Source organism: Vicia villosa, linkage group LG6 (genome assembly GCF_029867415.1).
Source record: "Vicia villosa cultivar HV-30 ecotype Madison, WI linkage group LG6, Vvil1.0, whole genome shotgun sequence".
Classification (NCBI taxonomy): Eukaryota; Viridiplantae; Streptophyta; class Magnoliopsida; order Fabales; family Fabaceae; genus Vicia; species Vicia villosa.
In genome coordinates, this window is record NC_081185.1 from 162,273,586 (window position 1) to 162,300,761 (window position 27,176).

Consider the following 27,176-nt stretch of genomic DNA (forward strand, 5'->3'; position numbering starts at 1 on the left):
TTCTTTCATCACTTTTCCACTTCTTTCTTCCATAAAAAAAAATCTATTATTGATATTTTTTTATATACGAAAAATGGTATTTGATCGTACCTGATCAGAAGAATCGTCAAGGCGCAATATCTGGCTTGAAGAGCAAGATGGGGGGGGGGGGGGGGGGGTACCTGCAAGGTTCTCCGATGCTTAAGTCAGTAGCTATTAGAGAATGAGGTTTAGAGTTAAGAATAGAATACCTGACCCTCTAGTGAAAGAGGGTATTTATAGCCCCCAGCGCTGGGCCAAGGTTCCCTAATTGGGTCAAATCCAACTGGAGGCCCACGTGCTAGGGAACTGCCAGAACGTCCCATGCTAGGGCTGAGTCAGCAGGAGACTCACGTTCTGGATGCACATAGCGTAGGGTTCGGAGATGGTTGACCGAATCCTTCGCTGAGACGTGACGCGTGGTCTTCGTGCGTGGATAACTCCTTGACGGTTATCTAGTAAGTGGGCCCAAAGGTTTGGGCCTGCTCGGCCAGGGTCTTCGCGACGGGCAGCCCCTATCTGTTGTCCAGTAATTGGGCCCAAGGGAAGTGGGCCTGCTCGACTGGTAATCAAGGGTTGGTCCTGCTCGGCCCAGACCAGAACAGGAGCCCCCCAAGTCATTAGCCTAATAAGGGTGATGACTTTAACGAGGAGGTTTAGCCGAGCACGGGCAACGGTTCCAAATCATGGGCTCCTCGAGGGCTTAGGTCGGTTGCCAGTTGTCTTTGGTTTTTAACCTTATTGGTTGTCACTCGTTAGCGTGATTGACAGGTGTCAGCTGTACAGGCTGTAATCATTATTGCGCCGTTTCTAGGGATGAAAGTAGACGGCGTCTTTTGGAGTTCTCAAGATCTTTGGGACGCGTGGCAGCTTCTCGTGGAGGGAGCCGTCTTTGGGGTGTAGGCAATGATGGCGTCTCCTAGGCTGCCTAGGCCATCATGACACCCTTTGGCCTTCTTTCCCTATATAAGGAGTGAGGAGGTCACTCATTTAGCACTTAACATTTCCCAAGCCTTCAAGATCCGCTCACTGCTCTTCTCCTCGTCTCGTTCATATCTTCTTCGCTTTCTCCAAGTAAGTTCTTCGTCTCCTTCATGTTTTTATTTAAGTTTTATGTATTAGTTTTGAGTGAGGCGAGCATGATTGATGAGCGTGACGAGAAGGGTTTATTAATTAGCCGAGTAAACCTAGAAGATAAATCGTTTTTCTCGTGCGTTTGCCGAGTGAGTTTTGAGTGAACGGAGCTAGAACGTTTGAATGAGACGTCCAGCTTTTAGGATTACTAGAGAGTAGTATGAAGGCCACGAGCAGTGGAGGTTGCACGTCTCGGTGAGGGCATGAGTTTGCCGCCCTCCGCTGCGTGCGGCGTATATGCTCTGAGGACACTTTAGCTCGTCGGCCATTTGACGATTGGGGGAGTTTTCCTCGTCCCTTTTCCTCGCCCTTTCACTTGACTTGTGGTGGAAGGGTGGATTTGACCAGTCGAATTCACGGTTTCCTCTGCTTTTCAGGTAAATGGCCGACGAGAACAAGGATGATGTCGTCTTCGACATTTCAGATGGGGAGGAAGCTGTTGGCGCGCAAGAGGACGCTCCCGTCGTAGAGACCTCCCCTAGGGCACTTGAAGAATGGGTGGCCGTTGCTCCGAGGATGATTGCATCGCGCTTCACGAGTCATCCCAAGGAAGCCTTTAACGTCATCGAGGACCTTGACCAAGACGAGGAGCCTTCTTGGGGCGCCTTTGTGCCCAAATCTCACCAGAGGATCTGCTCGCAATTTCCCGGCCCCCGTTTCGCAATGTATGAGTTCGTCTTTAAGGAGGCTGGTCTCCGTCTCCCCTTCACTCATTTGCAACGGAGTGTCTTCAGTTGGTTGCGCCTCTGCCCGTCTCAGCTTCATCCCAACGCTTTAGCGTTCTTAAGGGCCTTTGAGATCGTGTGCGGGTACTTGGAGGTCGAAGCGACTCTGCCCCTTTTCTTCAGAATTTTTCATTTGCAGAGGTTGCGTGATCGGGACGGCAAGTGGAGTTGGGTGTCGTTTAAGCAGCCGAAGAAGCTGTTCGCCATTTACCAGGACTCTGTCAAGCATTTTAAGAGTCGGTATTTTATAATTAAGCCGCTCACTCCTGATGCCGAGAATCATTTGTTCGAGGAGCGCGAGTATATTGAGGATGGGGTGAGGAGAGTGGGCCCAGCTGCTCGGTTCCCGTTAGAGTGGCAACCTGACCATTTCGAGCGTGGGACTGACTATTACATCTTCCAGGATGAGGATCTCAATGAGCGCGATACAGGGGGGTATCAGCGGCTCGCTTCTTTTGTGGACGGGTTTAGACCGGCGATATGTACATATCCCAACGGGGATCCCCTATCCGAGGAGGATGGAGGCCCTATGCTGGAGCCTCGGCACATCAACACCAAAGCTGTCCTCGAGTGCGGAAGTTACGGGGACGCTATGATTTTGTTAGGTGAGATAACTATTATTTGTTCAAACAACACCTTTTTGGTTCTAACTCTTTGTTTTGCAGGAAAAATGGCCGACTTGCACGACAAAGTTACGAAGATGCGGGCCAAGAACAAGGGGGCCGCCAAAGTGTCTGGGAAACGATCGCGGGTCGAGGAGGTCAAGGCGGCTGCCGCGAGTGCCCCTGACAGCGGCTCTCCTTCGTCAGTCGGGACGACCTCGCGTGGTTCTCCAGCCGGAAAGAAACAAAAGAATGATGGGACCGGGGAGCTTCGTCCTCTTATCATTGACAACCCCTCCGAGGAGGACATTGTGCTGCCTTCTTGTACTCTGCATAGGGGAATCTTCTCAAAGAAAAATGTTCTCCTCGAGCGCGAGGAGGTGAGGCACATCGTCATGCGGGACAGGGTGGCTCGAGACAAGGATTTGTCCGAGGACCTCGAAGGGATGATGAGGGTGGCCGCCTTGGCCTTGGCTCTTAACGCTCAGAAAGTCTGTCCTCAGAAGGACTACGATGCTCTCCAGATCAAGTACGATGAGCTGGAGCACGAGTTCGAACAATACAAGGACAAGTATGAGGTCCAGAGCGGCATAGTGGAGGATCTCGTCAAAGAGCGTAACAAGGTTGCGGACTTGGAGGCCGAGGGAAAAAGGCTCCGCGAGAGAATTGCTGAGTTGGAGAGGGCTCATCTCCCTGCTGCCGAGGAAGATGAGGACGAGAAAGCCTTGGTGACGCGTTCTCAGCTTCTGGGCAAGGTGAAGGAGCTGGAGATCGACTGCGTCGCTACCTTGGGGGTCGGTTTTAAAGCTGCGGTGGATCAGCTGAAAGTCCTCAACCCGCGTCTGGTGACGGAGGGCATTGGCCCATACCATAAGGTCGTGGACGGGCGAATTGAACCAAACCCGGAGTTCGAGGACTGGGAAGATGAGGAGGAACCCCAGGGCGAGGACGACGGTGCCGAGGACGAAGATGGCGATGTTTGACCAGTCTTTTATTATTGTGGCCTGCGTGCCGATGTTTTATGGCCTGTGTGCCAATATTTTGTGGCCTGCGTGCCAAGGTAGCTAGTTTGGCGATGCCCGGATAATTTTTGTAATATTTGGATATCTCCGGCCAATTTGGTCGATTTTTAATATTCCGTTTTATGCTCCAATGTTTATTTGTGCTTATCTGATGTATGCTTTGTGTTTATGCTCGAATTATGTTTGTGCTCGACCGAGGTTTTATGGCCCGGGCGTGTGGGGAACGGTCCGGGTGCGCAGAGCAGGTGTGCGCTATAAGCGAGCTCGAGGCCGCGGTCGGGGCCAGGTGCTCGCGGCGTGAACGATCCCATCGCGAGCTGGGGTTCTGCCGTGCAGGTACTTCCGCGGAGGGTCTGCGTGTAAGGCCCGCCGCGTAGTCGGCTTTGCCTCCTGGTAGGGTTATCCGACTGAAGCTGTCGTGGAGCATACGCGCTTGTACCATGGCGCGAGTCCTCGCCCAGCTTTCCTCGTGTTCGTCACGAGCGGCCGGGTAGCGTTAGGTTGTTTCTAACTGTAGTAGCGTCTGAGTTTTTCAGCATTCCAAGGTCGAGCTAGTTTTTCGCCGAGAAGGTTCTCGAGGTAATACGCACCGTTTTCGGTTTTATCGTATACTCGGTACGGACCTTCCCAGTTTGTGGCTAGTTTGCCTTCGCGTGAATCTTTCATGTTCCTATGGAGCACTAAGTCTCCGACTTCGAAGGAGCGCTTGATAACTTTGGTGTCATGTCTTAACGCTATTTGTTGTTTCAATTTCGCTTCTCGCAGGGAGGATCCTGTTCGGATCTCCTCGACCATGTCGAGCTCTTCTCTCATGGCTTCGTCGTTGAGTTCTTCCTCGAGAGGTGACTCAGTCCGACGAGATGGTTCTCGGATCTCCACGGGGATCACGGCTTCGGTGCCATAGGTTAGCCTGAATGGTGTTTCGCCCGTGGTTGAATGTGGGGTCGTCCTGTATGCCCAGAGGGCGCTGTGTAGCTCTTCGACCCAAGCTTTTTTCGCTTCGCTCAGCCTTCTCTTCAATCCACGGAGAATGACCCGGTTGGCGGCTTCCGCCTGTCCGTTGGTTTGGGGGTGCTCGACCGAAGTGAAGTGCTGCTTTGTCCCGAGTTTGGCCACGAATTCCTGGAATTTTCTGTCCGTGAACTGGGTGCCGTTGTCGGTTATTATCGCCTGTGGTACCCCGAATCGAGCGAGTATGTTCCTCTTGTAAAATCGGAGTACGTTTTGGGATGTGATTTTAGCGAGCGCTTCAGCTTCTATCCATTTTGTGAAGTAATCTACAGCGACCACCAGGTATTTGTTTTGGTAGGAGCCGACCGGGAAAGGTCCGAGGAGGTCCATTCCCCATGTAGAGAAAGGCCAAGGTGAGGAGAGAGATTTGAGCTCGTTTGGTGGTGCCAGGTGCATGTCGGCGTGACGCTGGCATTTGTCGCATTTCTTGACGTACTCTTTGGCGTCCTGCTGCATGGTCGGCCAATAATAGCCGGCTCTGAGGGCTTTCCTAGCTAGTGACCGTCCACCGAGGTGCTGGCCGTTGATTCCATCATGGAGTTCCTGGAGTACCTCTAGCGCTTGCGAGGCATCGATGCATTTAAGGAGGGGGATGGAGAAACCTCGTCGGTACAGCTTGTTTTCGAGGATAGTGTATGAGCACGCTCGTCTCTTAATTGTTGAGGCTTCTTTCGCGTCGGCGGGGAGCTCGTCTTTTGTGAGGAAGTTGTACACTGGGGTCATCCAGCATTGGTCGTCCCCGATGGCGAATATCTGTAGAGTTCGCGCGTTTTCGCCTACACTTGGCCTGGGCAGAATTTCTTGGATAACCGATTTGTTTCCCCCTTTCTTTCTCGTGCTCGCAAGTTTGGACAGTATGTCGGTGTCATACCCCAAAATTTGCCCATCATATTTAATCATATTTCAGTCTATCTGACTTCCAAATGCTCAAAGATACACAAGAAAGAAGCATGCAGTCTCTCTCCTAAACAACAACCCTCAAACTAGGGTTTTGATCTTCTCAAAGTAAAATCAGTTTCTGATACCTCAAATGGTTCCCATGGCCTCTCATATGCTCAAAAGGGTCCTCATTCCAAGGTACAAGCACTGATTCACAAGATTGCCCAGACAAAAGCTCAGATAGTCAACAGTCGACTAGTTTTAACCTAAAAGTCAACTATGGTCAAAGTATAGTCAAAACTCCTGATTTTTGGTCAACATCAATATTTTGAAGTCACATTCATCATTTGATCAAGGTTTTATCATGATTGATCAAGGAGAGCTCAGAAATCATCAAAATTTCAGGTTACTAAATTAGGGTTTCTAGAAGAAAGTCAATCCAACTTTGATTGATCATATCTCTTTCATACTTTATCATAAATTCCCCAACCAAAGCTCATTCTCCAGGAAATTCAATTCTCTACAACTTTGATGTTGGACCCGAGGTCAAGAAATGCTTCCGCCTAAGAGACATAAGCCAATACATTACAGGTCCTTCTAAAAGATCGCGAAAGGTCATTTTTTTTCAAAGCTCATAACTTGAACATGGTAGACTCAATTGAGATGAAACCAAAAGGAGCTTTTAGAGGACTCTTTAAGCTTTCTAAAAAGTCCTAGAACATGTTCACATCACAAAAATTGAGGGAGGTATGAGGCTCAAAAGTTGGTCGATTTTCAAGAAGAAAGCAAAACCCTAATTGGCAAATTCTTAATTTTGGAGTGATGGGCTTTTGGTTTTGATTTTCTCACGTGATAACAAGCCCAAGGAGGATCCCTTAGTCCAATATTATTTATTTTATGAATTTATTTTATTTATATTTGATTTTTATTCAAATAAATTCAAATAAAATCAAGTAAATCATAAGATAATTATATAATGAATGGTCCAATCTTTTTCCTTTAATCAAGATCTGAGCAAATATAATTTGGTGACTAGGATTGAGAAGAAGATATGCAAGAATAGAGTCAAAACCAAAGAAGAAATATTTTATGCAAAAAATCAATAAAATCTCTTTCAAATTTCTCTCACCAATCAACTTGATCCTCAAGCCAAGTTATAACCCTAATATCACTATTATAAATAGGACAATATATTCAGCATTAGGGTTCACGAAAATTGGCCAAGGAGAAGAGGTTTTAAAAGTGGTAAGAACATTCACAAAACGAGGGCAAGGTTGAGTTCCCATTACAGCTTCTCTCACTCCATTCTAAGCTTTGATTCACACTCCTGAAGACACCAGGAGTCGTTCCCGATCATCCTTGAAGCTAACACCACGTTGGAACCGTCCCCGCGAAGCTACACCGGTTTTGGTAAAATTCTCAATCTCAAACCTCTCAATTTATGCATGGTTGTTGTGTTTTGTTTGTTTATATCATCTCAGGACGCATCAGAGAGAAGGTTTGACGCATCAGAGGGAAGGTTTAACGTTAAAACCAAAAAGCACCATGGCTAGGGCATGAGTTTGATAAAACTTCGTATCTCATGATACAGGCAATTTCAGGAGAAACTAACCACACTATCAGATTCGTAGCCTTCGATTGATGCGATCTGGGTGTTTTCCTTTCGTGTTTTGTCGATTTTTTGCAGGTCTGACCGTCGAACCCGCCGGAGAAGACAACCGGAATTACACCGGTCCGGCGACTCTGTTTTCTCTGGAAATTTGGACTAGGGACGTGGCACGGTTGTGTGCAATGATTGGCCAGTCAACAACTACAAAAACTCTCCCCACTCACGAACAGACACGCAAAAAGATAAGGACCCACTTTTGACTTTTGCTTTGAATTTTCCATATGAATTATATTTGATATATATTAACTAAAACGTGTTTTATGTATGACTAAAACGACCAGCGCAATTGGCCAAAGCGAGGGGTGTGTTTCATTGATGACCTGAGTTCAGAACTTGGCACAGACATTTATTTTTACCAATTATTCTTTCACCGATCCAGTGCATCTCCCCACGCCTGCATACCACGCGCCATCAAATGACCACCCTCAGATCCTCATCCTTCCAGATCCAACGCCCATGGATGCATAGGTGTACCATGTTCCTTCAAAAGTCCATCACATCTGATCCCAGCTAAGTTTTTTTAAATTTTTTTATTTATTTCTATTTGCAATTCTTTTTAGTTATTTATTTATTCTTTTTTAGTTTATTATTTACTCCAAATTTCTTTTAATAATAACAAATTTTCTTTTATAATTACAAAAAAAATCTTTTTATATTATTTAATCGAAAACTCGATTTTTGTTATAACATTAAAAATAATTATTTTTTTAAGCTAATATTTATTTTAGGGTAACAATTTAATTTTGGCTAATTAAATTTATTTTGTGCCTTAAACACTGATTTCTTCATGATCATTAATCACTGTTAGGTAGATTTGTTCATTAACTTAGTATCCTTGTAGGTGTTGAGTACTTTAATACACTAACCTTTTCTTTTTTCATTCTTAACATTTTCAGGTTAATTAAAGGTTTTTCAGCCACGCGCCATGCCAATCAAAAAGCTAAGTTCCGACTCTTTTTCTTAAATTTAATTTTTATTAATTATTACATTTGCCTTACAGGTTCAACTAGGGTTTACTTCATTTGTTAAAGAATTCCGCCTACACTCACCCCTATTATTTTTCTGTTTAATTCTCAGTTAATCAAAGTCGATCAAGGGTTCGAGGAAGATCGGGGATAATCATTTATATTTCTTATTTTCTGTTTTAATTCCCACATCCCCGCAGGTGTTTATTGTAATAGCGTAGGAATTTATTTTCTGCCCTTAATTTCTGTCATTTTAACTGCGTGGTTAGTAATTTAGGGAGTGCAAACCATGAACTGAACGTAGATCACTAACTATAAGATAAATATTATCTGAATACAATCACGTGAATGTTGCACACACACACCTTTAGGGTAACCCTTCTCGTTGCCTTATTACTGTTGCCTTATTACTGTTGCCTGTTGCCTTTAATTGTACTAAATAGTCAAAGTCCCTCGATTCCGAGGATACCTAAAGCAAAACAAACGTTGCCCTAAGTTCATTATCATCATCAATTTTGTCCCTCGATGTTGCCTTAAAATGATGATGTGTCCCAATTGCTAAGGTATCCTCGCATGATGCCTAAAAAGATTAATGACTATTATATCCTTCCCTTAGACTACCTGCCCTCTTTATGGCATGGGACAGTCTTATGGCGAATGATTATTCTCGATGACCCGCACATCCAATTGAAAGGCTTCCTGCCCTCTTATGGCAAGGATAGATCCTTTCGCCCGAAAAGCTAAAAGAACGAATTTTTAAACTTAGGGTAAGTTGCTATTAATTGCTTGCTCAATTCAAAATTCAAATTCAAATTCAAAATTCAAACTCTTTTTCAAATACTTTCAAAACAATTTCGAACAAAGACTACGCTTATTTACAAGCTAAAGTTCTTTTCCGAATTTCTATTCATACACTGCTTTTTAAACAAATCAAACATTTTCAAAGTGAGCTAAGCAATTAAGAGCCCATGGATAACCATGGATGCAAAGGGTGCCCTACACCTTCCCTTTGCATAACTTACCCCCCGAACTCAAAATGTTTTTAAAAGGTCTTTTCCTGTTCTTTTAGCCTTTCCTAAAAATTGGATAAAATAAAAGTCGGTGGCGACTCTTGCTTAACCGCGACATTTCGATTATTAAAAGTCAGTTCACCGTATTACAGTCGGCGCGCGAGTTGTGTTCTCGGGGGATATGCTCGACTTCCGCTTTGGCGAATTTTTTCATCTTATCTCTGACGAGCGCGAGATATTCGGCGAGTACGTCGTTTTTGGCTTGGTATTCGCCGCTGATATGAGATGCGACGAGTTGGGAATCAGTGTAGATCTTGACCTCTCGTGCCCCTATGTCCTCGGCGAGTCTCAGTCCCGCGAGGAGGGCTTCATACTCGGCCTGGTTGTTCGACGTGTTGAAGGAGAGGACTAAAGATACTTCTATGATAAGACCTTCGCCGTTTTCCAAGATAATGCCTGCCCCGCTGCCCGAGCTGCTAAAGGCGCCATCTACGTAGATGGTCCACTTGTCTTTAGTTGCGTTGGGTGAGTCGGCGATAGAGGTCATTTCGGCTACGAAGTCCGCCAGCGCCTGAGCTTCGAAGGCCGAAGTGAAGGATAGAAAAACACTTAGAAAGGGGGGGTTTGAATAAGTGTAGCTTTAAAAAACTTGACAGATAAAAATAAATTGCACAGTTATTTTTATCCTGGTTCGTTGTTAACTAAACTACTCCAGTCCACCCCCGCAGAGATGATTTACCTCAACTGAGGATTTAATCCACTAATCGCACGGATTACAATGGTTCTCCACTTAGTCAGCAACTAAGTCTTCCAGAGTCTTCTGATCACACACTGATCACTCCAGGAACAACTGCTTAGATACCCTCTAAGACTTTTCTAGAGTCTACTGATCAACACGATCACTCTAGTTACAATCTGCTTAGTTCACTCCTAAGACTTCCTAGAGTATTCTGATCCACACGATCACTCTAGTTCCTTACAACTTAATGTAATCAATCTAAGAGTATTACAAATGCTTCTTAAAAGCGATAATCACAACTGTGATATTTCTCTTAATCGTTTAAGCTTGATCTCACTAATATATTACAACAGCAATGTAGTGAGCTTTGATGAAGATGAAGATTCTGAGTTTAGATTTGAACAGAGTTTCAGCAAGTTGATATTCACAGAAAATGTAGAATTCGTTAACCTTGCTTCTCATCAGAACTTCATATTTATAGGCGTTGGAGAAGATGACCGTTGAATGCATTTAATGCTTTGCGTGTTCCGTACAGCATCGCATTTAATGTTATACGCTTTTGTCAACTACCTCGAGCCTTGTTCACGCTGTGTCTACTGACGTAGCCTTTAATAGCTTTTAACGTTCCTTTTGTCAGTCAGCGTAGCCTGCCACTTGTACTTCCTTCTGATCTGATGTTTGTGAATACAACGTTTGAATATCATCAGAGTCAAACAGCTTGGTGCATAGCATCTTCTGATCTTCTGACCTTGAAGTGCTTCTGAGCGTGATACCATCAGAACTTCAGTGCTTCTGTTCTCTTGTTCTTCTGATGCTTCCATAGACCCATGTTCTGATTCTGCTTCGACCATCTTCTGATGTCTTGCCAGACCATGTTCTGATGTTGCATGCTGAACCATTTGAGACAAAGCTTCTGAGCGCTGAATTATGCGTACTCTTTATATATTTCCTGAAAAGGAAATTGCATTGGATTAGAGTACCATATTATCTTAAGCAAAATTCATATTATTGTTATCATCAAAACTAAGATAATTGATCAGAACAAATCTTGTTCTAACAATCTCCCCCTTTTTGATGATGACAAAAACATATATAAATGATATGAATTTGCGATCAGAAAGAACAGACGGCAAAAGACAAATTACACAGCTATAGCATAAGCATATGAATATGTCTCCCCCTGAGATTAACAATCTCCCCCTGAGATAAATAATCTCCCCCTGAAATAAATACTCGAAGAACTTTAATAAAAGACTTCCCTGATTATTTCGGTAGAGACGATCATATAAGCTTTTTGTCTTCAGAGAATTCATAGCTTCTGACTTCTGCTTCCATTGGACAGCTTCAGAACTAGAATTTCCTTAGATCCCTAGAACACTCACAGCTTCTGATTCCTGCTTCCATCTAGGACAGCTTCAGAACTTGAATTTCTTTGATCTTCTGAACATTCACAGCTTCTGATTTCTGCTTCCATTCAGGACAGCTTCAGAACTTGAATTTCTTTGATCTTCTGAACATTCACAGCTTCTGATTTCTGCTTCCATTTAGGACAGCTTCAGAACTTGAGTTTTCTGGATCTTTAGAACATTCGCAGCTTCTGATTTCTGCTTCCCTCGGATAGCTTCAGAGCTTTGAATTTCTACCAACATCACTTCATGCTAGATTTGTATCAGAACATTGTTGAATGTACCAGAGCATCATCTGAGCATCTCTACATCCTGAAATGTTACAGAACAAACACTAAACGACAAAAGTCAGCATGAACGAGTTAGAACATAAAATGTATATTCGAACACATTATATGTATCAGAGCCATATAGGCTGAAATAATGTATCAGAGCAAATAATGTATCAGAGCCATAACATTATATGTATCAGAGCAAATAGAATTTTGTCAGAACAAATAGACAAATATGGATCAAATTCTATTATCAGTGCTTCTGATTCATTCTTCTTTCTTGCTTCTGATTTCTGAAGCTTGACAGCACTCAGCTTGCTTCAGTTTCCATGGTTTTGCTTCTTGTGTTTGCTTTGAAGATTCTCTTCAGTATACCTGCAAAACACTTAAACCGAATAGAACTTGCAGTTCTTGTTAGTAAATGTGTGGGAGATTTACCCAGCAACTGATAGATTTAATCAAATCATTTATCATTTATCTTTCTCCCCCTTTTTGTCATAACATCAAAAAGCAATATTCCAAAAGATTCAGATGCATAAAACGACAAATAAAATCACTGGAATGTAAAACAAATTTTTCATTGATAATCAAAAAAGGATTACAAGAAGATGTTTAACAAGCAGATGCAACAAGGAAAATAAAACTACTAAGACCAAAACCTAAGACCCTAGCTAAGACAACGTCTGTGCCAGCATGCCATGAAGGAGTGAAACGCCTCATTGACTGCTTCTTGGGCTTCCAGGCGAGGGATCAGGGAGACTTGGTCCTGATGCAGATCTTCCATCATCTTTACCAGAGACAACATTCTCAGCGGGTGAAGATGAAGAGATTTCTTCAGAAGAGATTAAGGGAGAGGAAAGGTTAGATGAAGAGGAAGCTGATTCTTGAAGGTCGAAAGATGAGGAAGAAGATGGAGATGATGGAGGGCTTTCACCAGGGGGATGAAACACACGTCTAGAATAGTTTCCAGACAACATTGCTTCGAAAGGATTCACCTTGAGAGGATCATAGGTGATTTTGATCTTTTTGGGTTTGGAAGGGGATGTTTCAACAGCTTTTCTTTTGTTGTTTTGATCATTTTCATGATTTCCTGGGCTTGATGAAGAGTTCATGATGGATTTGCAGAAAATGAACAGGTAGGGTTTGATATGAATGCAAAAAGATAGAGTGAATAGAGAAAATATGAGAGGGAAGGAGAAGTGTTTGAAGAGTATTTAAAAAGAAATAAAATGAAACGAATGATGACTAGCATTTAATGTTACGTGACGTGAGGAGAGATAATAAAGTCAAATGAGGTGACTTGCACAGTTACCTATGGTCGGCGTCCCTTCAACTGCACGCGCGCTTATCCATGAATAGTAACGACAGGTTTACCATCCCGAGATAAAAACGTAACAGCTGTTTTGCTTTAAAAGAGGTTCTGAATCAACTTAGACAATGAAACGTTAGTAATAACCGAATCATAATTTCTAAAAGATTTCAATCAGAACTTCTGATTAAAAAAAATAATTCACATTCATTTCAGAAGATACTCATACATAAGAACTTCTCATCTTCTCATTCTGGGCATAAATCCATACTGATGTTCTTCAGAATGAACTTAAACCTATCTTCAGCCAGGGGTTTTGTAAAGATATCAGCCCATTGATGGTCTGTATCAACAAAGTTTAAAGATATAACACCCTTCTGAACATAGTCCCTTATGAAATGATGTTTTATCTCAATATGTTTAGCTTTTGAATGAAGAATAGGATTCTTAGATAAACATATAGCAGAAGTATTATCACAGAATATAGGAATGTTACTCTCAAATATCTGATAATCTTCTAACTGACTCTTCATCCAGAGCATCTGTGTGCTACAACCAGCAGCATCGACATATTCTGCTTCTGTTGTTGATAGAGCAATAGTTGCTTGCTTCTTGCTATACCAAGAGATCAAATGACTTCCAAGAAATTGGCAACTTCCTGAAGTACTTTTTCTTTCAATTCTGTCTCCAGCATAGTCAGCATCGCAGAATCCTACTAAGTTGTATTCTTTAGATTTTCTGTAAACTAAGCCAACATTAGTAGTACCTTTCAGATACCTTAGAATTCTCTTAACAGCAGTTAAATGAGATTCTCTAGGATCTGATTGGAATCTAGCACACAAACAAACACTGAACAGAATGTCAGGTCTAGAAGCAGTCAGATATAGAAGAGATCCAATCATACCTCTGTATAACTTCTGATCTACCTTCTTACTTACCTCATCCTTACCTAGGATGCATGTTGGATGCATAGGAGTTTTGGCTTCTTTGCAGTCTAGAAGATTAAACTTCTTCAGAAGTTCCTTCACATACTTGGTTTGGTGAACATACGTTCCTTCTGATGTTTGATTTATTTGTATTCCAAGGAAATACTTGAGTTCTCCCATCATGCTCATTTCAAACTCAGCCTGCATAGACTCAGCAAACTCCTTTCCAAGTGTAGCATTAGATGTTCCAAAGATAATATCATCTACATATATTTGACAAATTAAAATATCCCTTTTAAAGGTTTTACAAAAGAGAGTAGTGTCCACTTTTCCTCTAGTGAAACCATTATCCAGAAGGAAAGAACTTAAGCGTTCATACCAAGCTCTGGGAGCCTGTTTCAATCCATACAATGATTTCTTAAGTTTAAAAACATGATTAGGAGACATAGAGTCTTCAAAACCAGGAGGTTGATGGACATAAACTTCTTCATCTATATAACCATTTAAGAAGGCACTCTTAACATCCATTTGATAGAGAGTGATGTTATGTTGAGTAGCAAATGAAATTAATAGACGAATAGATTCTAACCTGGCCACTGGTGCAAAGGTTTCTGTATAGTCAATCCCTTCTTGCTGACTATAACCCTGAGCCACCAGTCTGGCTTTGTTCCTTACCACTTCACCTTTCTCACTGAGCTTGTTTCTGAAGACCCATTTTGTGCCGATTATATTGAATCCATTTGGTCTAGGAACAAGATCCCAAACATCATTCCTTGTAAACTGATTTAATTTTTCTTGCATAGCAATTATCCAGTTTGGATCTTCTAGAGCATGATCAACAGAAGTTGGCTCGATCAAAGATACAAGACCTAATTGACAGTCTGCATTGTTCTTAAGGAATGCTCTTGTTCTGATTGGATCATCCTTCTTTCCAAGAATGACATCTTCTGAATGACCAGAGATGAGTCTGGATGATCTTCTGACAGAAGGTTCTTCAGAAATGCTTAGATCTTCCAGAGAAGCTGATACTTGATCTTCAGATTCTTTGTTTCTGAGAAGCTCTGCTTCTGATGCGTTGCTTCTTGGCTCAACAACTTCTGATATATCAATATCACAATCTGCAAAATTATCAAACTGCTTTGGTTTTTCAGAACCAAGCTTATCATCAAACCTGATATTGATTGATTCTTCTACAATCAATGTTTCAGTATTGTATACTCTGTAGCCTTTTGAGCGTTCAGAATATCCAAGAAGGAAACATTTTTGAGCTTTGGAATCAAACTTACCAAGATGATCTTTAGTGTTCAGAATAAAGCATACACATCCAAAAGGATGGAAATATGAAATGTTGGGCTTTCTATTCTTCCACAATTCATAAGGAGTCTTATTTAGAATAGGTCTGATAGAGATTCTATTCTGAATATAGCATGCAGTGTTTATTGCTTCTGCCCAGAAATGCTTAGCCATATTGGTTTCATTGATCATGGTTCTGGCCATTTCTTGCAGAGTCCTATTCTTTCGTTCTACAACCCCATTTTGCTGTGGAGTTCTAAGACAAGAAAAATCATGGGCAATACCATTTTCTTTGAAGAATTCTTCAAAGGATCTGTTCTCAAATTCACCACCATGATCACTTCTGACCTTTATGATTTTACACTCTTTTTCAGATTGAATCTGAATGCAGAAATCAAAGAACACTGAATGAGTCTCATCCTTGTGTTTTAAGAATTTTACCCATGTCCAGCGGCTATAATCATCTACGATGACTAATCCATATTTCTTCCCTCTGACAGATGCTGTTTTGACTGGGCCAAACAGATCAATGTGCAAGAGTTCTAATGGCCTTGAGGTAGAAACAACATTCTTGGACTTGAATGCAGGTTTGGAGAACTTGCCCTTCTGACATGCTTCACAAAGAGCATCTGATTTGAATTTCAGATTAGGGAGTCCTCTGACCAGATTCAGTTTGTTAATCTGAGAAATCTTTCTCAAACTAGCATGACCTAATCTTCTGTGCCAGACCCACTGCTCTTCAGAAACAGACATAAGACAAGTCACCTTCTGACTCATAAGATCTTGCAGATCTGTCTTATAAATGTTGTTCTTCCTCTTGCCTGTAAATAGGATTGAGCCATCCTTCTGATTTACAGCCTTGCAAGACTCTTGATTAAAGATTATATCATAACCATTGTCACTCAATTGACTGATAGATAAGAGGTTATGTGTTAATCCTTCTACAAGAAGTACATTAGAAATGGAAGGAGAGTTACCAGACTTTATAGTTCCAGAGCCAATTATCTTGCCCTTCTGATCTCCTCCAAACTTGACTTCTCCTCCAGACTTAAGCACCAGGTCTTGGAACATAGACCTTCTTCCTGTCATGTGTCGCGAGCATCCAGAGTCCAGGTACCATGACATGTTGTGCTTTGTCCTTTTTGCAGTCAAGGATATCTGCAATAGGAATAATCTTATCCTTAGGTACCCACATTTTCTTGGGTCCTTTCTTGTTAGTTCTCCTCAAGTTCTGATTGAACTTGGGTTTATCATTGTAAGCAATAGGAGGAACAGCATGATAATTCTTATTGTGAGTTTCATGATATTTCCTAGGTTGTGTCACATGCTTTTTGGTGTGTGTTATGTGAAAACTTTGAGCATGTGAAGTGTGCCTAATATCATGGGAGTGGCCATACTTGAACTGATCATACAATGGCTTGTATGTTAATTTCATTTCATCAACAGGTTCAAGTTTGTATGGGGTTTCACCCTCAAAACCAATGCCAACTCTTTTGTTTCCAGACATAGCATATATCATAGAAGCTAGCTGACTTCTGCCAATACTTCTAGATAAGAACTTCCTGAAACTTAAATCATATTCTTTCAGAATATGGTTTAGACTAGGAATGGATTTTTCTGAATCAGAAGGAGATCCAACATTATTGGATAATTTTAAAAGTTTTTCTTTTAATTCAGAATTTTCCAACTCAAGCTTCTTTGTTTCAAATTCAAATAGCTTTTTCAGCTTTTTGTATTTTAGACTAATTTGAGACTTGAGTTCCAGAAGTTCAGTTAGACCGGAAACTAACTCATCTCTAGTAAGTTCAGAAAATACCTCTTCAGAATCTGATTCTGATGTAGATTCTGATTCGTCATCTTCTGTCGCCATCAGCGCACAGTTGGCCTGCTCATCTTCTGAATCATCTTCTGACTCATCCCAGGTTGCCATAAGACCTTTCTTCTTATGAAACTTTTTCTTGGGACTTTCCTTCTGAAGATTTGGACATTCGTTCTTGTAGTGTCCAGGCTCATTGCATTCATAGCACATGACCTTCTTCTTGTCAAATCTTCTGTCATCAGAAGATTCTCCACGTTCAAATTTCTTTGAACTTCTGAAGCCTCTGAACTTCCTTTGCTTGGTCTTCCAGAGTTGATTTAGCCTTCTGGAGATCAAAGACAGTTCATCTTCTTCTTCAGATTCTGATTCTTCAGGATCTTCTTCTCTAGCCTGAAAAGCGTTAGTGCATTTCTTGATATTGGATTTTAATGCAATAGACTTACCTTTCTTTTGAGGCTCATTTGCGTCCAGCTCTATTTCATGACTCCTCAAGGCACTGATAAGCTCTTCCAGAGAAACTTCATTCAGATTCTTTGCAATCTTGAATGCAGTCACCATAGGACCCCATCTTCTGGGTAAGCTTCTGATGATCTTCTTTACGTGATCAGCCTTGGTGTATCCCTTGTCAAGTACTCTCAATCCAGCAGTAAGAGTTTGAAATCTTGAAAACATCTTTTCAATGTCTTCATCATCCTCCATCTTGAAGGCTTCATACTTCTGGATTAAAGCTAGAGCTTTAGTCTCCTTGACTTGAGCATTTCCTTCATGAGTCATTTTCAAGGACTCATATATGTCATAGGCCGTTTCCCTGTTAGATATCTTCTCATACTCAGCATGAGAGATAGCATTCAGCAAAACAGTTATGCATTTATGATGATTCCTGAAAAGCTTTTTCTGATCATCATCCATTTCTTGCCTTGTCAGCTTTACGCCTCTGGCATTTACAGGATGTTTGTAACCATCCATCAGAAGATCCCATAGATCACCATCTAGACCCAGAAAGTAACTTTCCAGTTTATCTTTCCAGTATTCAAAGTTTTCACCATCAAATACCGGCGGTCTAGTATAACCATTGTTACCGTTGTATTGCTCAGCAGAGCCAGATGTAGATGCAGGTGTAGGTGTAGACTTTTCACTTTCATCAACCATCTTTTACTGAAGCGTTTTTCTCTTCCTGAATCTTTTCTAAACACGGTTAAGTGCTTGCACCTTAGAACCGGCGCTCTGATGCCAATTGAAGGATAGAAAAACACTTAGAAAGGGGGGTTTGAATAAGTGTAGCTTTAAAAAACTTGACAGATAAAAATAAATTGCACAGTTATTTTTATCCTGGTTCGTTGTTAACTAAACTACTCCAGTCCACCCCCGCAGAGATGATTTACCTCAACTGAGGATTTAATCCACTAATCGCACGGATTACAATGGTTCTCCACTTAGTCAGCAACTAAGTCTTCCAGAGTCTTCTGATCACACACTGATCACTCCAGGAACAACTGCTTAGATACCCTCTAAGACTTTTCTAGAGTCTACTGATCAACACGATCACTCTAGTTACAATCTGCTTAGTTCACTCCTAAGACTTCCTAGAGTATTCTGATCCACACGATCACTCTAGTTCCTTACAACTTAATGTAATCAATCTAAGAGTATTACAAATGCTTCTTAAAAGCGATAATCACAACTGTGATATTTCTCTTAATCGTTTAAGCTTGATCTCACTAATATATTACAACAGCAATGTAGTGAGCTTTGATGAAGATGAAGATTCTGAGTTTAGATTTGAACAGAGTTTCAGCAAGTTGATATTCACAGAAAATGTAGAATTCGTTAACCTTGCTTCTCATCAGAACTTCATATTTATAGGCGTTGGAGAAGATGACCGTTGAATGCATTTAATGCTTTGCGTGTTCCGTACAGCATCACATTTAATGTTATACGCTTTTGTCAACTACCTCGAGCCTTGTTCACGCTGTGTCTACTGACGTAGCCTTTAATAGCTTTTAACGTTCCTTTTGTCAGTCAGCGTAGCCTGCCACTTGTACTTCCTTCTGATCTGATGTTTGTGAATACAACGTTTGAATATCATCAGAGTCAAACAGCTTGGTGCATAGCATCTTCTGATCTTCTGACCTTGAAGTGCTTCTGAGCGTGATACCATCAGAACTTCAGTGCTTCTGTTCTCTTGTTCTTCTGATGCTTCCATAGACCCATGTTCTGATTCTGCTTCGACCATCTTCTGATGTCTTGCCAGACCATGTTCTGATGTTGCATGCTGAACCATTTGAGACAAAGCTTCTGAGCGCTGAATTATGCGTACTCTTTATATATTTCCTGAAAAGGAAATTGCATTGGATTAGAGTACCATATTATCTTAAGCAAAATTCATATTATTGTTATCATCAAAACTAAGATAATTGATCAGAACAAATCTTGTTCTAACACGAAGGGCATTACGTCGTAGTAGTAATTGCCCGACTCGGTCATGAACGCCGTGTACTGCTTGTCGCTCCTCGCCATCGGGATCTGGTTGTAACCTGAATAAGCATCCATAAAAGATAATAATTTATAGCCGGCCGAGTTGTCGACCAGTCTATCAATGTTTGGTAACGGATAGGCGTCTTTTGGACATGCCCGGTTAACATCAGTATAATCAACACACATTCTCCATTTTCCATTAGATTTCTTAACAAGTACAACGTTTGAGAGCCAAGTTGAATACTTGGCCTCGGAAATAAAATTTGCCTCTAAGAGGTCTTTTACAGCTTTCTCGGCAGCCTCCGCTTTCTCGGGAGACTGCCGACGCCTACGTTGAACTACGGCCTTTGCGGCTGGATTGATGGAGAGGTGGTGGCAGGCGACCTCAGGGTCGAGTCCGGGCATTTCCGCGGCGCTCCAGGCGAACAGATCAGCATTGGCTCGAAGGCAGGCTATGAGCTGCTTCCTCGAAAGGTCTGGGATCCCTTTACCGATTTTCACTGCTTTGTCAGGGTTTTCGCCCAAGGGGACCAGCTCGAAATCTCCGTCCGGAACTGGTCGGAAGGGGTGAGGTGACTTCGACCTCGACTCTTCCCCAGTCTTTTGTTCTTCTTCTGCAAACCGGGTGTCCAGGTCGACTGAGCTGACGTTGGTTGTTTGATGCTGGTCTCCTCGAGGATGCTTGTCTTTGGCCCTTGGCTTTTTGTTGGAGCTGGTCGGCGGAGCGATCAGTTCTAATCCTTTGACGGAGGCGTCGAAGATTCTTCTGGCTGCTTCAATATCGGCGTTGATGGTGGCCACTCGTCCGGTCCTCGTGTAGAACTTCATCTTCAGGTGGACAGTGGAGGGTACGGCGGTCAGTTCGGCCAGAGTGGGGCGTCCGATGATGCAGTTGTACAGGGTTTTGCTGTCGATCACCAAGAACCTAGTTTTGACTTGCCTAGAAGCCTCCCCTTCTCCGAAGGTGACAATCAGCTCGACGTAACCCCATGGTTTAGTGGTAGCTCCGTTGAAGCCTTGAAGGTCTGAACCCACGTAGGGAGTGAGGTGTGAGTCGTCCAGCTGGAGTGTCCGGAAGAGATGGGAGTACCTGATGTCGACCGAGCTGCCTTCATCGACTAGGACCCGTCGAACATCGAAGTTCGCCATTCTTGCTCGGACGAGCAGAGGAATTGTGGCGTTTGGAGCTCCGCCGGGTAGTTCTTCCAGGTAGAAGGTGATTGGTTCAGATTTCCCTCGGAACTTTCTCAGTGTGGGGCCGAGGTCTGCGTTGGCGCTGAGCAGCTCATCGAACTTTCTCTTCACTGAACTGATGGTGAGAGAGCCCGGATCTCCGCCGTTAGAGACGACCATGGCGAATGGGAATCCTTCCCATTTGCTGAGTGCGGCAGGTGCCACGACCGATGGTATGAAATCTTCAGGTCGGGTCACTGACAGGGCTACTTGTAGGGGCCTGTTGTCCGGCGAATTCCCTTCGTCAGAGTTTCTGTGGTCGTCCCTTCGGGAAGGTTCCCCTTTCTGTGTGTATTTTGAAAGGCGACCTTCCTTGATCAGTGTTTCAATAGCGTCCTTGAGGTGAATGCAATCCTCGGTCATATGTCCATGGCTCCTGTGGTATTTGCAGTACTTGGACTTGTCGGTTCCTGGCCTCGCGGGGTTTGACTTCGGGGGTCTGATGTTCGACTTTTTGAAGTCAGTGTTTTGGCATTCGGCTAGGATCCTTTCCCGTGAGGCGTTCAGCGGGGTATATTCGTTGAAACGACCAGAAGGTCCCCGGCGTTCTTTGATGTCGAGAGACCTGTCGTCTTTCCTTCTCTCGTGCCCGCGCCTCGAAGTTGAGGGCTCATGGTTTGAACTGCGAGCGGCGTCGTTGTCCCGTGACGCTCTCATGGTAGCAGCCTCTGCTTCCTCATATCTGATGAAGGCCTGAGCCTTGCGAAGGAGGGCGTTCATGGAGTGGACCTCCTCAATCTTGATGGCCTTTTTGAAGTCGCTTCCGGGGAGGAGCCCTCGTTCGAGTAGGTACCTCTTCATGTAGTCCGCGGTCTGCACTTGGACAGCTTCTTTGTTGAACCTGTCGAGGTAGTCTCTAAAAGATTCGTTGGTACCTTGGATTACTGCCTCAAGATTTGCTTCTGATTTCGGTTGCCGACGAGACGCGGTGAAGTGGCTTAGGAAAAGATCCTTCAGTTCAGTCCAGGAGTGGATGGAGTTAGGGGGCAGATTCCTGTACCAATTCATCGCGCCTTTCCTTAGTGTGGTCGGAAAGATGCGGCATTTGATGGATCCTCGTACCACATGGTAGTCCATGACAGCTTCGATGCTCCTTATGTGGTCATCGGGGTCGGTGGTCCCGTCATAGTGGTCCAAGGCTGGTGGTTTTTCCATCCCCCGGGGAAGACGAACACGCCGGATTTGCTCGGACAAGGGACTGCGGAAATCCTCTTCGTCGCTAGGTTCAGGGGAGTTTGAATGTCTGCCCCGCTGGGACTTAGTGCGTGCTTTGCCCGAGATTTTGCGGTTGTCTTTTGGAGAATGCTCGCGGACTTTCTGCACGGCTTTGGAGGGGCCTCGGTGCTCCTGCTCGGGTGAGAGACTCTTGGCTTCAGTGGTTTCCGGTTTCTGATTCTTCCGAGTCTTTCGAGGTGGAGAGCGGGAATAAGACCGCTGGCGCCGGTTTCTTCTCGAGGGGGAGCGAGACCTAGATGGACTGCGCTTGCGACTTCTCCTCGGGGGAGACCGCGAAGAGGAATAGGAACGTGACCGATGGCGTCTCCGTTGGGGGGAGCGATATCGTCGCTTCCTTTCCAGGTCGTGGATGCGGTCGTCCTTTTGGCGGATGAGGCGGTTGGTCTTCTGCAGCTCTTTGAGTAGGAGAATGGCAGTCGGATCAGCGCCCTCGGGAATGTTGATCTGTTCCTCCTCGTCCGGGCTACGGCTTCTTCGTCTGCCAGAGGTGTGGGTGAACGAGGAAGCGGGTTGCCCGTCTCGGGTATCAGTTTCATTCACCACTTGGAGCTGGTCTGGTTCAGTCTGGGGCCGGGTCTGCCCGTCTTCCCCGTTCTGAACTTGTCCTTCAGGATGGGTTTGTTCGACGTTCTGGACTTGTTGAAGGCCGTGCACATGTTGAATGTGCTGAATCTGTTGCCTCTGTCCGGCAAAAGCACGTTCCTGCCGACGGCGGTTCGTCAGTTCGCGGTTGGAATCTTCAATCAGTTGTTCCAGGATAAAGGGATCAGGACTAGGTGTGTTGTTGTTGGCCATGACGATGGTGAAAGGTTATGCTTTGATCTTTGTTAAAGAAGGGGGAGCAAGGTTCCCACAGACGGCGCCACTGATCGTACCTGATCAGAAGAATCGTCAAGGCGCAATATCTGGCTTGAAGAGCAAGATGGGGGGGGGGGGTACCTGCAAGGTTCTCCGATGCTTAAGTCAGTAGCTATCAGAGAATGAGGTTTAGAGTTAAGAATAGAATACCTGACCCTCTAGTGAAAGAGGGTATTTATAGCCCCCAGCGCTGGGCCAAGGTTCCCTAATTGGGCCAAATCCAACTGGAGGCCCACGTGCTAGGGAACTGCCAGAACGTCTCATGCTAGGGCTGAGTCAGCAAGAGACTCACGTTCTGGATGCACATAGCGTAGGGTTCGGAGATGGTTGACCGAATCCTTCGCTGAGACGTGACGCGTGGTCTTCGTGCGTGGATAACTCCTTGACGGTTATCTAGTAAGTGGGCCCAAAGGTTTGGGCCTGCTCGGCCAGGGTCTTCGCGACGGGCAGCCCCTATCTGTTGTCCAGTAATTGGGCCCAAGGGAAGTGGGCCTGCTCGGCTGGTAATCAAGGGTTGGTCCTGCTCGGCCCAGACCAGAACAGTATTTATAATCGAAATACTTTTTAGCCGAAAATGAGATACGGGAAACATTTATTCAAAAAATATATTGTTGACCTAAACATTTTTATATAGGAAAATTTAATATTGATCCAAATATTTTTGTAAATGATACCTAAATAAAAATAATATTTGTATACAAAAAAAATATATTATTTACGAAAAATGGTATTTATGATCCAAATATTTTTATTCAAAAATGATATACGGAAGAAAATCTACTATTGATCTAAATATTTTTATATACGAAATTTTTTTTTTGGAGAAATATCAAAAAAAATTTAATCCAAAAGCCATGAAGTACAAGCCGATCTCTAGGATCAGGCAACAACAAAAACAATCGATCTACTCTATGCTATTCAATACATAAAGTTTCCCTATTGATATGAATGGCTACTTTTTTATTCCCTATACATCTCAAAACTATGGTTTCCTTTATCTTGGTCATAAGTGTATCATCTATACGAAATTTACTATTTATCCATATATTTTTGTAAATAATACCTAAACAAAAATGAAGTTTGTATATGGAAAAAAATCTATTATTGATCTAAATATTTTTATATACGAAAAATGTTATTTATGATTCAAATATTTTTTATTCAAAAATAGAATAGGCCAAAAAATCTATCATTGATCTAAATAATTTTATATACGAAAATTTAATATTGATCCAAATATTTTTGTAAATGACACCTAAACAAAAATAATATTTGTATAAGGGAAAAAATCTATTATTTACCTAAATATTTTTATATACTAGAAATGGTATTTGTGATCAAATATTTTTTATCTAAAAATGGTATACGGAAAAAAATATATTATTGATTTAAATATTTTAATATACGGAAATTTAATATTGATCCAAATATTTTTGTAAATGATACCTAAACAAAAATAATATTTGATTACGGAAAAAAATCTATTATTTACGAAAAATGGTATTTATGACCCAAATGTTTTTTATTCAAAAATGGTATACGGGAAAATTTTTATTATTGATCTAAATATTTTTATATACGAAATTTACTATTGATCCAAATATTTTTGTAAATGATACCTAAACAAAATTGAAGTCTGTATACGAAAAAAATCTATTATTAATCTAAATATTTTTATATACGAGAAATGGTATTTATGATTAAATGTTTTTAATCTAAAAATGGTATAGGGAAAAAATCTATTATTGATCTAAATATTTTTATATATGAAATAATCAATTATTTATCTAAATTTTTTTAAACATTTTTATTTAAAATAAATGATGTATCCAAATTCGCGTAACCGAACAGAACTCGTGCGTATGCACGGGTTTGTTACTAGTTGGCATAAAGCATGAATAATCATTGGAAAAATAATCTGTGTCAGTAATTTATTGCACAGTGTGTGCTCAATATTTATCAAGAATCATACATCAAAATGGAAGCATTTGCTATCCAAATAACCTAACTATATCATTCATTCTTAAATATTGTATTTTCCCTCAAATTTTGTACATGATTAATAAAATATTCCAAATCAAAATTTAATTTTCCATCTAATAATATTCATACTAATTAATTTCAGATATAATTAGGGTATGAAGAAAGCAAATTACTAGGTATGCATGGAGAATCTCTCCAAACCCTAGCATGCATCTTAAGAATCTCCCTAGCTTTCTCCTTAGTCTTGCTTCCACAATCAACTTGAAGAGCCAAACACAGTTTAGCAACAACACCAAGCTTAAGCATTTCTTGAACAACATTATGAGTTGCAGAGAATTTCGAAACAGACAACAGAATCCGAACAGCTCTATCATTGGCGACCGACGAAACCCTAAGAATCTTCTTCGAAACAACAGCCATTCCTGCACCATGTCTCAAAAGTTCAGCTCTTCCTTCTGCACACTGACAGAGACATTCCAACAAAACCAACATCATCTCATTTGGTTTTCTGTCTTTGCAATTCTCTAACAGAAGTTCTATCAAGACAGGAACTGTTCCTGCTTCAACACCTTTGATTCTGTTTCTTCCACATGGACAGAGATGGATTAGTGTCTGAAGTGCCGCTTTTGATACCTTTTGTGATATTTGATCTTTCAAAACTTGCACCAGTTCGACTAATAACGCGGTTTTTTGATGGAGTAACTGCACTGGTTCAGCTACTTCTGTCATGGATTTTAGTAAGAAAACTGCATAAGCTCGTGATTCGAAGAAACCTTTCTGCATAACTTTTGTTAAAGATTCTATAAATTCGCTGTTATTTAAAGCTAGTAGATTCTTCAGTCCAGCTTCAGATACATGAAGGTTATGAAGTATGCTTAATGCTTCATCAATCGGATTAACGTTAGTCTCCGATAATAATAAAGCCGTGGAATCGATGTTACTACTATTGTTTATCACAATAGAAGCTAAGAACTCAACAACACCAGCATCTTCCATGCAACGTTTATTTGTTTCACTTCCAGAAGCAAATGATCTAAGTTTTTTGAGACATTTAATTTGAATGGTGAGATTTGAATGAGAAGCTTCTTTGATGAGTTTCGAGATTTGGATTTTGTTGATCGGTGGTTTTGGAGTTGGGATCCTTTCGATTCCTTGTGAAGCGTTTAGTGTACACCATGCTTGAATGAGTCTTCGAAGTGTGTGGTTTGGTGTTAGATCGGTGTAATCTGATAGCTGTTGTTTGGTGATCGGACATGTTTTGTTGTTCCTTGAGAATAGCCATTTTTCGATGCTTTCTCGGTCGTAGGTTATGCCGGTTGAGACAGTTACTGGATCCTTCATGATTTCTAATGATATGGGGCAGAGAAAATAGGTAGGAACATCAATCTCATCATGATCCATTTCTTATAATAGAAAAAAGTTGAATATTTAGTACTCAGATGACTCTCGTTCAGATGATTAGTTTCTGCAGTTGTGAACAGTTGAAAGCAGATGCAGAAGAAAAGGTAAGGAAGGATTATTTGAATGGAGAATTGAGTTTGTGATGGTTTGAGGGTTTTGGAATGAAATGATGAGAGGGGTGTGGTGGTGTTATTTATATGAAGAAGCGTGTGATAAATGTGGGATTAGTCAAAACACGGAAAAAAAAAAGTATGAGGGGCTGAATGAAGAGAGAGAGAGGGGGAGAGAGAGTGTGGGCGAAGACTATTCAACATTGGAATGGAATGGCTCAACTAGTAACAACTTTAAATTACTAAGTCGTCAACGCCAACTAGACAAACAAAACAATTATTAGGCACATGGGGATATGTTGTTTGACAACTTCTGTGTATGGGTTATACTTTAGCTGTAACCTCTATTTGCATATATACAGTGTTTGGTTTGTGTTCTCTCTTTTTTCATTGAATTAATCTTAAATATGAATAATTCTTTTGGTCATTATAATTATATAAAAATAAGAATTATTGAAATAAATAAACCACATAATGGGCATAAATTAAAGTTACAAACATAAATTTAAAGTTGTCAGCACTATAAACTTAGACAGCAAACTCCAAACCAAAAAGCTAAGTGTATATCTAATAATGAAATTTATCTGAATTATTTTGTAGATTTTATTACATCATATCATCTTGAAGTAATTTAGTTTATTTCTTAAAAGTAAAATTTAAAATAATGTATATTAAATCTCACATATTAATATTTTATTTATTTAACCAACTTTACTTTATAAGTTTATGTGATGGTAACCGGTAACAAACTCATGCATACGCACGGGTTCTGATTTGTTACGCGCATTTGTTTACAAGGAATTTGTTTATAAATTATGGAGCAATTTTAAACTCTTTACTTTTTTGGTGTTATTTGAAATTCCTTAAGAGTGTGTTTGGATGAGTTAATTACAAATTTTAAAGGAATTTAAAATTCAAAGCAATTTAAATCATTCAATTGAAATCCATTCATTTTTAAATTATTTTGTTTGGATGGAGTATTAAGATGATTCATTGTTAAAAATATTGGGGTCATTTTTTATAAAATTTAAATTTTTTGGACAAAAAAAAAAATTGAAAAGTAGGGATCAATGTGCAATTT

The 27,176-nt window shown here is 41.6% G+C and overlaps 2 protein-coding genes across 2 annotated transcripts; both read right to left on the bottom strand.

Moving 5' to 3' along the window:
- Positions 1 to 21,396: 21,396 nt before the first annotated feature.
- LOC131615202 (uncharacterized) lies at positions 21,397 to 22,538 on the bottom strand. The gene is made up of 2 exons (XM_058886683.1): positions 21,570 to 22,538; positions 21,397 to 21,444 (listed from the first exon to the last, which is right to left on the bottom strand). Exons 1-2 carry the CDS (start codon positions 22,536 to 22,538, stop codon positions 21,397 to 21,399), a joined length of 1,017 nt encoding a protein of 338 aa, XP_058742666.1.
- Positions 22,539 to 24,526: 1,988 nt separating this feature from the next.
- Positions 24,527 to 26,132, bottom strand: LOC131613047 (E3 ubiquitin-protein ligase PUB22-like). The gene has a single exon (XM_058884766.1). The coding sequence runs from the start codon at positions 25,983 to 25,985 to the stop codon at positions 24,723 to 24,725; it is 1,263 nt and encodes a 420-aa protein (XP_058740749.1). The 5' UTR covers positions 25,986 to 26,132; the 3' UTR covers positions 24,527 to 24,722.
- Between the last annotated feature and the right edge of the window lie 1,044 nt (positions 26,133 to 27,176).

Bases quoted from the DNA above. Each gene is read 5' to 3' on its own strand.
- LOC131613047 (XM_058884766.1), bottom strand. From the start codon at position 25,985: ATGGATCATGATGAGATTGATGTTCCTACCTATTTTCTCTGCCCCATA.
- LOC131615202 (XM_058886683.1), bottom strand. From the start codon at position 22,538: ATGGCCAACAACAACACACCTAGTCCTGATCCCTTTATCCTGGAACAA. The intron at 21,445-21,569 runs GTACGAGGATCC...TCTTTTCCTAAG, and splicing joins CTGTCATGGACTACCATGTG to CCACTTCACCGCGTCTCGTC.